General features: G+C 45.2%; 1 protein-coding gene across 2 annotated transcripts in view; it reads left to right on the plus strand.

Moving 5' to 3' along the window:
- FANCI (FA complementation group I) overlaps window positions 1-12,399 on the plus strand; it is a 23,811-nt gene continuing 11,412 nt past the window's right edge. For both annotated transcript variants that reach the window (XM_085070440.1, XM_085070441.1), the window contains exons 1-19: window positions 1-150; window positions 224-296; window positions 809-939; window positions 1,335-1,491; window positions 1,570-1,627; window positions 2,063-2,104; window positions 2,373-2,496; window positions 3,363-3,448; window positions 3,626-3,758; window positions 3,988-4,080; window positions 4,574-4,710; window positions 5,502-5,682; window positions 6,264-6,351; window positions 7,204-7,334; window positions 7,987-8,057; window positions 8,935-9,049; window positions 9,449-9,571; window positions 10,669-10,737; window positions 11,795-11,896. In XM_085070440.1, the coding sequence (XP_084926566.1) occupies window positions 67-150; window positions 224-296; window positions 809-939; window positions 1,335-1,491; window positions 1,570-1,627; window positions 2,063-2,104; window positions 2,373-2,496; window positions 3,363-3,448; window positions 3,626-3,758; window positions 3,988-4,080; window positions 4,574-4,710; window positions 5,502-5,682; window positions 6,264-6,351; window positions 7,204-7,334; window positions 7,987-8,057; window positions 8,935-9,049; window positions 9,449-9,571; window positions 10,669-10,737; window positions 11,795-11,896 (1,998 nt within the window). In that variant the 5' untranslated portion in view covers window positions 1-66. The remainder of the gene's footprint in view (window positions 151-223; window positions 297-808; window positions 940-1,334; window positions 1,492-1,569; window positions 1,628-2,062; window positions 2,105-2,372; window positions 2,497-3,362; window positions 3,449-3,625; window positions 3,759-3,987; window positions 4,081-4,573; window positions 4,711-5,501; window positions 5,683-6,263; window positions 6,352-7,203; window positions 7,335-7,986; window positions 8,058-8,934; window positions 9,050-9,448; window positions 9,572-10,668; window positions 10,738-11,794; window positions 11,897-12,399) is intronic.

Below are 12,399 nucleotides of genomic sequence, written 5' to 3' on the forward strand. Positions count from 1 at the left end.
GCTTCCGGGCGGGAATTTCGGGGGTGCGGAGCTGCGGCCCGGCGGTGCCGAGCGGCCCGCGGCACCATGGCCCAGCGCATCCTGTCGCTGGCGGCCGAGGAGAGCTCCGAGCGGCTGCAGGAGGCCCTGCAGGGCCTGGCGGAGAGCGAGGTGCGCCGGGCGGGGAGCGGGGGTGTGCCTCTCCGGCTGCTGGGCGGGCTCACAGCGTCCCCTTCTCTTGCAGCTGGGCGACATGGTGACCAGGCAGGCCCTGAAGGGGAGGGAGATAGCGGCTTTGCTGAGAGGCATCTTCAAAGGTGGGTGATGTCCGAGCTGCGCTGCCGGCGGGTGCAGCCCGTGCTCCGCAGCACAGGGAAGTTCACTTTTGGTAAAAAAGCCGCTCGTCAGGGCTGTCACAGGGGAACGCGACATCCAGAAATACGTGCGGGGAGATAGCAAACTGGACATGGAGCTGTCATGAGCCCGTGGTGAGCGGGATTGTCTTTTGAGAGCCCTTAGGTACTTTGCAGTAGGACTGAGCTGGGTGGATGAGAAATAATTGCCAAGCTGGTTCTTCTCAACATTTTGACACTTCCTGATCTCCGGCAGCGGGCTGGGTGAGCCACAGGGGTGTGATAACAGGGTGCTTTAGCCAAATATCTCATTTTCTGTGCTCTGAGGTTTTTTATTTGTTTTGTCAGATAGGTAAAAGAGGAAGTTGCAGCCAGGTGACAGTTTATCCCTGCTGACTTCCTGTACTTTAGTAACATGTTGTTACTTGCATAACGTTTTTTCCTATTCTTTTGTCCCTCTCTTTGCTTGCTCTAAGGCTCCCCCTGTTCCCAGAGAAGTGGTGTTCTCAGGAGACTCCAGCTTTACAAGCACTGCATCCCACTAGTGGAGTCAGGGGACCTGCATTTGGCCAAGGTGTCTGAAATCATAGGACTGCTGATGCTGGAGGTAAAGCTCCTTTGGGCTGGCTTTCCTGGGCTCTGCTGGATATAATTTAATATGTAAATTGAGATACTTCATTGAGCTGCTGAGGAAAATGAGTTGTGTCCTTTCCATGCATCTTCCCTGGAGTAAGTTAGCTTAGGCTCTGTGTGTGAATTTGATTATCTGTAGATATTTAGTCTTAGGCTTAAAACTGCAAATCTGTAATCACATCATCTCCATTTATTGCTCTGTTCTGTAAAGGAGAGTACACAACAGAGATCTTAGGGATGAATTCTCCTTTAAAGGGAGCATTTCACTGTAAGAAATTCTGTCTTCTGCTGGTTTTTGATGACAATTTGGATGTATATGTGGAATTCTGTGCATTGCCTCAGGCTCTTTCCTGCTGTATGTTCTCCCAGGCTCGCCAGCTGCCTGGCCATGCATTGGCTGAGCTTGCCAACCTCTTTGTGGATGTTATTAAAGGCGGCAGCCTGACCAATGGGAAATCCTTGGAGCTGTTTTCCACTGTTCTCACTGCACTGGCCAGTTCAAAGGAGAACCTGGCTTATGGGAAAGGTAAACTCTATCAGCTCCTCATCTGCAGCTTGTCCTCCCTTCCTTTGGAATCAGCTCCTGAGGCTTTTGCTTTTTCAGGTGAACTGAATGCAGAAGAATTTAAGAAACAGCTGATAAATACCCTCTGCTCCAGCAAGTATGTACATCTGCCAGCTCTTGGTTATGTAGCAAAACATTGTGTTTCACATTGTGCTTTGAAAAATGCATCACTATGAGCTGTGTGTCCTGTTACCCTTGAATCTGTGGCTCTGTGACAGTGTCTTCTCTAGCTGGGAAGGCAAGAGAGCACCCTGTTCCCAGATCTTATGAGATCATTGCATAAACAGGTCTCAGGAAGTGCTTGTTTTTTCTCCTTTTCTGGTATTTGTTATTAGAGTAGCTGGGGCAGTTCAGAACTGTGTAAATCTGGGTGGTTAGATTGGTGCTGATGATTTCTGGTGGAAATCTGGCTTCTGATTTTAGTAGCAGAATGTAACAGGGAAACGGTGACTTTGAAAAACTGTGTGGGAGGGAAGAGCTAAATGATAATCCTGCTTGCTCTCAATCTTCCAACATATCTTTGTTTTACCAGATGGGATCCTCAGTGTGTAATACATCTGGCCAACATGTTCAGGTAATTCTTTTTCCCTTCAGTGTCAACACTGACTTGTGCTGTGGTCATATCTGTGTCCTGTTCCATAAGTAGTTTGTGGCAAGTACAAAAAGGAAGTCTGACTAGAGCAGGCACAGCCCCATGGATGGTTGGTTGATGAGCATCCACACCAGATCCATTTGGATACAAAATACAGCTGGGCCCTCATGTTCCAAGGGCTGGGCATGACATCATGGCTTTTATGGCAAATAAACAATATATTAATGAATAAGAATCTTTGATTCAACAGGGATATTCCACTATCAGGAGAGGAGCTGCAGTTTGTGGTGGAGAAGATCCTTAGGATGTTCTCCAAATTAGACCTGCAGGAAATTCCCCCTCTGGTCTATCAGCTGCTGCTGCTTTCTGCAAAGGTAAAAGCTCACGGGAGCTGGATTTCCCTTAAGTTTATATTATCAGAAAAAGAAAAATTTCTAGATTGATCTATCGTCTGGATTTTGTCTGGGATTCTGATTGTTCCCAAAACATGCTCAGGACATGAGTAAGTTTTGTTTCCTCTAACTCCCTCTACTATCTTGGTCTTCCTTGTGGGAAAAGAAGCAAACCTTTGGGAATTCAGGGATGAGCACAGACCTAGCAGACAGCAGAGAGGATTGCTTTTTTTCAGGGTGGTTTTGCTCACTCTCTGTGATCTGCATGCTATAATAATAGCTCCTGCACTGTGATTGCCTACTGGGCTGTAGTCTGACTTGTACTGGGAATGTGTCATCTCCTGTGCTCTTCTCCAGAGCAGAGACTGCCAGGGACATCTCTGCTCTTTGACAGGGTGATCTGGGTCTTTTGCTTGCTTCATTTGTGACCAAGTCAATGCCAAAATGATCCAAAGACAAACGATATGTGTGTTATAGAGGGTTATTTGGGTCTACTGGCCAAAATGTATTGTTAGGTTTAAGGCTAGGAGTTTGAAAGCCTTCCCTATTGATTAAAACATAAAGGATCCTTTCTAATTAATAACAACTTTAAAAAAAAAAAGAAGTGAACGGTCAGAACATCTGGGAGCTCGAGTTTCTTACAGCTCTTTGATAAGTCAAAAGAAATAAATGCAGTCAAAAGAAATATGCAAACTGGAAATCTGGAAGTAAGCCACACTGGAACACTCCCTTGCTTTAGCAATTTATGGAGGGAAATGAAGGATACCTTGAGATTTGTGATAGGCATGGGAATAGAGTGTTGTTCCCTGGGATACTGCAGTAGCTTAATGTAATGTCCTGCCTTGCAGGGCAGTAAGAAGACCGTTTTGGAAGGAATCATCAGTTTTTTCAATCAGCTGGATAAGAGACAAAAGGAAGAACAGAAGGTTCCACAGTAAGTTCTTGCTCTATCACCCCCTTTCTTTACTACCTGGGTATTTGTGGTCACACTGGTCCTGCCCAGGGCGCCTTGAATTTGAATGGTTAAACCTTGTACAAGAACATCTTCCTTAATCCATAAGAAATGATTTCTGGCTTTGGATGGTTTGTTATTTCCTGGTAAAACTTTCAGGTCAGTGGACCTTGAGGTAGCCACAATGCCCCTGGAGCAGCTCCGCCACGTGGAAGGCACTGTGATCCTCCACATTGTTTCTGTCATCAACCTGGATCAGGATCTGGGTGAGGAGCTAATTAGACATCTGAAGGTATGGCAAAGACAGAGCAGGCACTGTTCTTGAAGATATTGAAGCAGGGCTTAAAAACTTAATTGGTTATGTGGAGAATGGATTTAATAATTTTTATGGTGGCAGTGATGTTCTCTTTAACAAGTGCTGTGATATGTTTGAAGAGACGTGTGCCTAACAGCTTCCTGAACTTGTGGGGTGCTTCAGTTGAAGATCACAAGCTTTCTCAGTGCTACTTGCTGTTTTCTAGACTGAGCAACAGAAGGACCCTGGTAGAGCCCTGTGTCCCTTCAGCGTGGCTCTTCTGCTCTCAGTTGCTGTAAAACACAGACTGCAAGAACAGGTATGTGCTTGATAAGCTTGCAGAGAACTTCCATGGGCATGCACTCTGCACTCCCTGTAAAGGAAAGGAAGTATGGTTAGGTCATAGTCCCATCAGAATTAGGCTTAAAATGGTTTCAGGATGCTCGTGGATAGGCAATTAGATCATTGTTAGGCTGTACTTTCCTGAACACTGTAAAAGACCCCAGAGCAATATCACAATTTTCCAGAGCATTGATTCCTGTGGGCTGGTATTGTAGGATGAGAAGAAAAGCAGTCTTATTTTTCTGTTTTGGCTTTGTGGTGGCCACATGAAGAGCATCTGGCAGCAAGTTACCCTCCTTGAGGCACTTAATGAGACTGGTGTATTTGTCCTGACAAAGAAGTGAGTTAAGATTTTTGGCAGGCTGTACTGGAACTTGTGTCTGGCCAGTGCTCTTACTGGAACATACCCAAGACTATACAGGTCCCATTTCAAAGATCATTTCCTCACACATAATGATTTTATGTTCCAGATATTTGATTTCTTGAAAACATCAATCACAAGAAGCTGCAAGGACCTGCAGTTCCTTCAGGCCTCCAAGTTTCTGCAGGATTTGTTTCCTCAACAATATGATGTAACTGCTGTCATTCTCGAAGTGGTGAAAAATAGGTGAGTTGTTGCCACGTGCTGCAGCACATTCAATGGGCTTTGGGAGTGGGGAGAGTTTCAGCCTTGCTAAAACACTCTGGGATGCTAAATACTTCTGACCATGTGCTGCCAGGGATCAGTGTCAAAATCCAAAGGTTTTATCCCAGTTTTGTATTAGCGAATTTAAAAAAATAAAGAACCAACAACATGCGGCTGTATAAATCTGCTCCTTCTACCTCAAATCTCAGGGTCTGGTGGTACAAAGGACTAAACTGATCAGGTCCTAATCTGCAGCGTGAGTCATGCTGCTGGCTGTAGTTTGTGTTCTGATCCATGGATGAGAAATAGGTTCACTGTTTAATTTGGTTCACTGGTTAGTCCTTTAAACATCCTGTGGGATAGCTCTGGTTTGTCACCAGCTGTCCTTTAGTTTGATGGGAGGAATTCCTCTTCTCTTTTTTTTCCAACTTGAAGATCTTGGGATCAGTAGGATACTTGTGAATCCCTACTGTAGCCTACTATTTTGTTCAGATAACACCTGAGGGCACATCATTCCCCATGGTGAGGAAACCTTTGGGCTGGAAAGGAATTCTGATAGAGAACCAGGACTGCAAGTGTTGTTATGCTGAGCAGCTGTCCCTTAGCCTAAAGACAGGGGGTTGTGAGGGATGTCACCTTCCCTGCTGTCATCAAGTATCTCTCACTGCTGCTTTGGGCCCTGGAATGACTGCAGCAGATTTTACCTCTGCTCTAGTCTAAACTTTTCTGTGACTAAGTTGTTTCTTTCCTGGTCCATTTCATGTTTCCCCCAGTGCATTTGGCTGGGACCATGTTACTCAGGGCCTGGTGGATCTTGGCTTCAGCCTAATGGAATCCTATGAACCAAAAAAGCCCTTTGGAGGAAAAGCTGCTGATAACAGTTATGGCCTTTCAAAAATGCCAGCCCAGCAGGCTTGCAGACTGGGAGCAAGTATCCTGCTGGAAACGTTTAAGGTAGTGTATGTTTTGGAGAGGGTTTTATTGATGGGGGAGAACAACTTTGTTCTTATTCTCTCTTGGTAAATGGTGTCAAAACCTTGCCTGCTGTATCCATTGTGAATGTTTTGCAAACAATACTAGACTTTGTCTCCTATTTGCCCCTTTCCAGCTGGAGGAGGCCATCCTCTTGAAGATCTAATTGTGATCTGTTCCAGCTGTCATGATATTTATGTAATCCCTATTACAGTTTCCAAGAAACTGCAGAGGTAGAGAAAGTAGAGAAATTGAGAGGTACAAATAAAATCTGACAAGGTGGGACTGAAACCCATTTGTCTTCACCAAATTGGTAAATTTTCATTCCGTAAATGATTGGAACAATTATGTTCTGAGTGTACTGTGTGTGCCCTGATGTGCTGGTTCTGATTGTCCTGGGGTGAAATCTTAATCAGTCTGTGTGGACTTAGCTGAAAGGAGACTTCTGGTGACCACTCTAGCTTACCTGTCAGATCTGGATTTGCTTTGTACTGTGCAATGCCTGTGCTATGAAATACAGGAATATCTTAAAAGTTTTGATTTTTATTTACTTTCTCATTCAGGTTCATGAGCCCATCAGGAGTGATATTCTTGAGCAGGTCCTGAACAGAGTCCTCACAAAAGCAGCATCTCCTGTCAGCCACTTCATAGGTAACAGGAAAGTGAGAAAAATGTGCCCTGTTTTGTTGACAGTCACAGCACAGCTCCTGAAAACACATTATAGAATCACAGAATTTGGTTTGGGTTAGATGGGACCTTAATAGGTCTTGTAGTCTACAGTCTTGTAATAAGCATGGAGATCTTCCACTAGACCAGGTTTCTCAGAGTGCCATCCAACCTGACCCTAAATGTTCCAGGGATGGGGCATCCACCAGCTCTCTGGGCAACCTATGCTGTTACTGAGGACCCCAGAGCTGGACACAGTACTCCAAGGGGCTCTCACCAGAGTGCAGTAGAGAGGGAGAATCCCCTCCCTCAGCCTGCTGGCCAAGCTGCTTTGCATGCAGCCCAGGATGTGATTTGGCTTCTGAAGCTTCTACTGAAGTGACCTGAAGCCAAGAAAATCAGTTGTTCTGTCTCCTCTGACTGAGGTATCAACTGCATCAGATTGCCTTGTATTCATCACAGGTGAAAAATATGTTTGCAAGCAGTTGCCATGGAACAGCTGACGCACAGAAAGTCAGAATCATCAGTCAGTTGCCTGTTCCACGTTCCCAGCCTTGCCTTGTCCTTGGGCTTGGGAGCCACTGGGGCTGCTGGGATGTCAGTGCTGCAGCACCTCAGTGCCCTCTGGTGGGGTGAAGCCCTTCAGCTGAGCTGGGAGCATTTTTAACTCTTGGTGCCTGCAGTAGACTCAGTTTTTCGATGCTCATTTTATCATGACCTCTCTGTGTAATGGAAGGTCTTTGATTAGTCTGTAACTGTTAGCTCTACAGACATCTTCTGCTCAGGCTTTTCTGGCCCCTTGGCATCAGCTGTTCTTTTTGTCCTTTTATTTTTCAGACTTGCTGTCCAATATTGTTGTGTCTGCTCCTCTCGTGCTTCAGACTTCATCCTCCAAAGTCACAGAGACCTTTGACAATTTGTCCTTTCTGCCCATCGACACAGTGCAAGGGCTCCTCCGGGCAGTACAGGTAAAGCTTCTCATTTCTCTGTGGATATCCTTGCTTGTTTAGTTCCAGTGACAGCTCTGGGCCACAATTATATGCATGATCTGATAACCCTCCTCATCAAATAAGCCTTCATTCTCTGCTGTGGGTTGTTCGGTGTAGCATGGAACTGTTCTTCAAGCATGGATTTGCATGTGCCCTCTAGCAAAAAGCATATGGTGTGGTCTGGCATGGGACCAAAACTGCTCTGTGCTGACCTTTCATCTGGAAGATGCCCAGATGCTGCACACTGTAGAAAACTAAGTATGCAGTGTTTAGCTGAACAGCTGTAGCTGTCATGTTGATTTTTCTCCTTCCAAGCTCCATGTCAGTATTCCTCTTTGCCTGGCCTGAAATATTGCCCTGGTGTTTTAACTTTAACCTGCTTTATCCAACCTGGGGATAACAGTTATTTTCCCAAACCCTTGCACTGTGTCCTCAGTAACCTGCTAAGGTGTCTCATTGCTACAGCTCTATGGGTTTTCTTTTCTATTTTAAAATTATTTGGTTCTCCTACTGTCCTGATGACAGTACTGGAAATGCAGGGCCAGATGGGCCTGAGGAAGATGAGCTCATATGCCCCAAGGGTTTGGCATGCCTTAGTGCTTTTCTCTCCAAAGGTTATTTTCCTTTCCAGCCTCTGCTCAAAGTCAGCATGTCAGTGAGGGACTCCCTGATACTTGTTCTCCAAAAAGCTATCTTTTCCAGGTAAGGTGGGGAGAGGATTTTTTGAAAAAATTTTTACAACTCATGGTTTTGGAGCAGAAGTATTTTTTGTTGAGGCTAAGTGTCTCCTTACTGTGTTCTTCCCATAACTATGTGGTGACATCTCCTATGCATTTAGCCTAGAACTGTGGTATAGTCACAGCTCGACTGAACTGATATGCAAATCCCAACCCCCAGCTGAATGAAAGGGCTTTGCAAGTTCAGAAAGCTGTTGGGAACTCCAAATACATGGGCAAAATTAAGACCAATTCCAACATGTGTCTAACACAGCTGAGTACATCCAGGTGCTAGGGGAGGGTCTGGAAGGAAACCTCATCATAATGCTGAGCTGCCACATTCCTTCTGGTCCCTTACAAGGAGCTGTCTTGGTAATGCTTTGAGCAAACCATCCTGCTGTGATTATAGACTGGATTTTGGCTGCCTGGCTATGAATATAGAATTCAAAATTTAGGATCATTATTCAAAGCAAAGGACTTGGTCTTGGGAAAGATTTGGGGTTTCTGTGAGCAAAGCAAACACCAGGTTAGGAATTTTCCAGCTCTGAGGTCTGTGAGACTCTCCCAACTTTCAAGGGCCATTTAATACTTGAGTCTTGGCCTAGGCTCTCCCTGAGAGTGAGCATTGTAAGGACAGAAAGAAAATTGAATATTGTGAGAGTGTAGAGCAAGGGACTTCCCAGCAAACTGCCAAGCTGTTGACTGTTTGGGACTGTGCTGCCCTTTTGGGAAATACAGTTGTACTGTCCCCAGTCACTCTATTTGTGGCTTTTTGTTCATTGATGAGTTGATATTTTATGTGCTTCTGAGCTTCTTGCCTCCATGTTTCCTTATGTAACCTTCTTTCCTGTCCTGATTCCCAGGCAGCTCGATGCTCGTAAAGCTGCAGTTGCTGGCTTTTTGCTGCTGTTAAGAAATTTTAAGATTCTGGGCAGCTTATCCTCTTCCCAGTGCAGCCAGGCCATTGGTGCCACTCAGGTAAGTGCTGTTCTGCAGTCCTTGTGTGGATGTGTAAGACATTCTGGTGTCTAATATGCACTGTTTGAAACAACTCAAAAGGGGAGTGTTCCCCCAGAATGGAAATACAGCTTTAGTAAGGATTAGTCCTGGAAATCCAGTGAGGATTTCCCTCCTGGAAGGAAAGCTTTGAGCAGTGCCATATGCAAAGAGAAGCTGGCCTAGAGATGATGCTTCTCAGAGTCATTCTCTCTTACAGCACCAGTATTCTGGGGAGCATTCCCACCGCTCCATGACAGTGATGAGGAGCCTGGCAGCTCAAGGACAAACTCAGTGATTGTTCAGGGGCCAGACCCTTATCACCTTGCTCCTGTGTTGTGATATTCTAACCAGAATAACGTGACTAATATTCCTTCTCAGGTCCAGGCAGATGTTCATGCCTGCTATAATTCTGCAGCTAATGAGGCCTTCTGCCTTGAAATCCTGGGCAGCCTGAGGCGATGTTTGAGCCAGCAAGCAGACGTTCGACTCATGTTATATGAGGTAAACATGGTTTCTTTAGTATCTTAAACAGCCACAAGCTCTTCTGTGGTCTGTTTCTTCTGTAGCTGCAGGTAAATGACAATCATGTTATTGTGAAAAACAGCCTTTCAGCAAAGTTTTGTTCTTGATGTGACATGTGTACTGTGTTTTCAATCTTTCTGCTTCTTTTTTTTTTTTTTTTTTTGACCATTATAAACCCAAGGACAGGTTGATGTATCTTCTTCAGCTCATGCATTGTTGAAGAGCAAAAATATGTCAAAGTCTGTCTTGCTGTGGTATGGCCTAGGAAATGGAAAGCATGTTTGATGCCCAGTGAGGACAAGTTGTATAACAGGCATTGGGTAGATGTGGAGCTGTTGAGAGTTAATTATGGGCTTCAAAGAAAACCCTGTCTGGAGAGTATGGAGAAACTTCCTTAGAGACTGCATCAGGGATCTGTCTTTTCTCCTCTTCCTTTCCAAGCTTCTATAAAAGCTTGGCTGTCATTAGGTCTGTTGTGACAGGCCTGTTATAAAGGGCTGTTTTTGTGTGCATATCTTAAATTGTGTTATAACCATGGGGTACCACCTTCAGAAACAACCTGTACAGGTCAGAGAGATTTTGTTTCCTTCTTGTCTTGGGCTGGATTGACCTTTGGTGAGCTGCAAGTTCTGGGTGTGTTCATTGCTGTTGCTGGAAAACTTGTGCTTGCTTTATCCATCCACTGAGTTTTCTCAGTCTGCAGGATTTGTTGCCTCCTACAGTTTCCCCACTGGCTTGTTTTGCCTTTGAAGCAGGATTTCACAGTTTGAAGTTGGATCTTGTGCTAGTGTTAAATAGCAGTGAAAGTCACTCTGGGCTTTCTGCCACTGCTGCTAGGGAGATACAGCTTGTGAGAGGGCCCCTGTGAGGAAATTCATACTCTTTCTGATTCATACCTTCTTTCTATGGTGCCTTTGCTTTGCCAGGTATGGAGTTGTACACTGAGCACATTGTTACTTCCTCATGGTTCCTTGCGGTGCCAAAGTGTCATTGCTGTCTTATGACGCCAACTTATTATGCCTGTGGTTCATTTTCTCTGCTGTGTCAGCCAACCTGTCCTTCCTTCCTGTCTCCAGGGTTTTTATGATGTCCTTCGCAGGAACTCCCAGCTGGCCAGCTCTATAATGGAAACACTGTTGTCCCAGGTAAAGTTCTGCTCCTTGGTGGGGCTGCAGGGACCCTAAGAATTCTGCACTTCAACCAGTATGGCAAACAATTCAGGTTAAATATTGGGGAAATCATTCTCCCTTACACTGGAAACATGTTTAAGTGCTGTGACACTTCCCTAAAGAGGTGTTCAAATCCCTGCTGTGCTGAGAGAGCAGACTAGCTAAATGTCTGGAGACTGGTTCATATCCTGTCATAGGGTGGAAGGATCTCTTGGAGCCCTTTCCAACCCTTCAGTTCTTAGGTGCTGTGGGAAGTGTGAGCCCAGAGAAGTGCTTTGTGCTCTCTCTGTTCCTTAGCAGTGCACAGCAGTTACCCTCCCAAACTTCCCCAAGGATGTGTGCTGACACAGTAATTATTATTGCTGTCCTCCCATCGGGAGAATACCCAAGTCCTTGTAGGATCTGGGAGGATTAACTCATCCCCCAGCAGTGTTGCTCATGGCAACAAGACAATCACATTTCCTCAATCCATTGGACAGGCTGTGCTTTCTTTGAGACAAGTAATTTTCTTCCCTTTAATCATCCATAGAGTTCATGCTGACTAATTCCAGCTTTCCCATGACAGTATAGGGTCTGAGAAAGGAACATGATCAGAGCCAAGACAGCTTTTGGGTAGCAGAGGGCACTTAATAGGAAGTTGGTGTAAATGTGTAAAATTTTATAGCTCCATTATGTATCTATAACTTTCTATAGCAGCAGCAGCAATTGATCCTCACTGCTTAAAGGAGGGGTAACACTGCAGGTGGGGTGCAAGTGATGTCACTTGAGGCAACACAACAGCAAGTGGTCAGCTAATCTTGTTTTAGGGCAGTGATGTGTCCTGGCTGAGAGGTACAGGAGCAGCTCAAGAAGGGATTTTTGTCACCAGTAGAGCAGATGACGTGGCTCACATACTCGTGCAGTCCCATTATCACAGTGCCAGGCTTTGCTCTCTAGAATGGGGTACAAAGATTATTGTATTCTCTTTTCAAACATCCTAAGAGGCTCAGTTACCAAGTAACTGGTTATTTTTATTTCTTGTTTTCTGTAACAGATAAAGCAATATTACTTGCCCCAGCCAGACCTCCTGCCTCCACTCAAACTGGAGGGATGTATTATGGCTCAAGGAGATCAAATCTTTCTGCAAGAACCACTGGTAAGAGCTCTATTGGCTGGCCACAGCTGCAAGCTCATCTGTTACTAGCATTTTAGTTGTCCTGCTACATGAGCTGAATACCTTGTGCTTCTTCAGCCTCTTCTAGCCTGGAGCAATTCTTTTAATGGCAACAGAGCTGGGCATCTCACCCCTGCCTCAGGCTATTTATTAGAGCTCCCCAAGCATAGTGGTTGTGGGGACCTGTGTGAAGAATGCTCTAGGAATAGTGTACTTCTGTTATCCTCTACTGAGTTCACCCTGCAGGGTTTTTGCCCCTCCTTCAACTTAATTCCACCTGAAATAGTTGAGCAGTGTGTGTGTAGCAGGGGGAAGAATTTTCCCTTTGGTTTTGCTCCTTTGAAATTGTTGGAGATGAGACCTCAACAATTTGTTGGATTTCCAAGGGAATAAATTCAAATTAATCATTTTGTTTTCCCCTAAAGAAGCTTGTGTGCAGCAGCATCCCCAGGAAGGGGCCAGACACTTCAGCTAGAGTGAGAGTC

The sequence above is a fragment of the Lichenostomus cassidix genome, chromosome 10 (assembly GCF_008360975.1).
Source record: "Lichenostomus cassidix isolate B80296 chromosome 10, HeHo_3.0, whole genome shotgun sequence".
NCBI lineage: Eukaryota > Metazoa > Chordata > Aves > Passeriformes > Meliphagidae > Lichenostomus > Lichenostomus cassidix.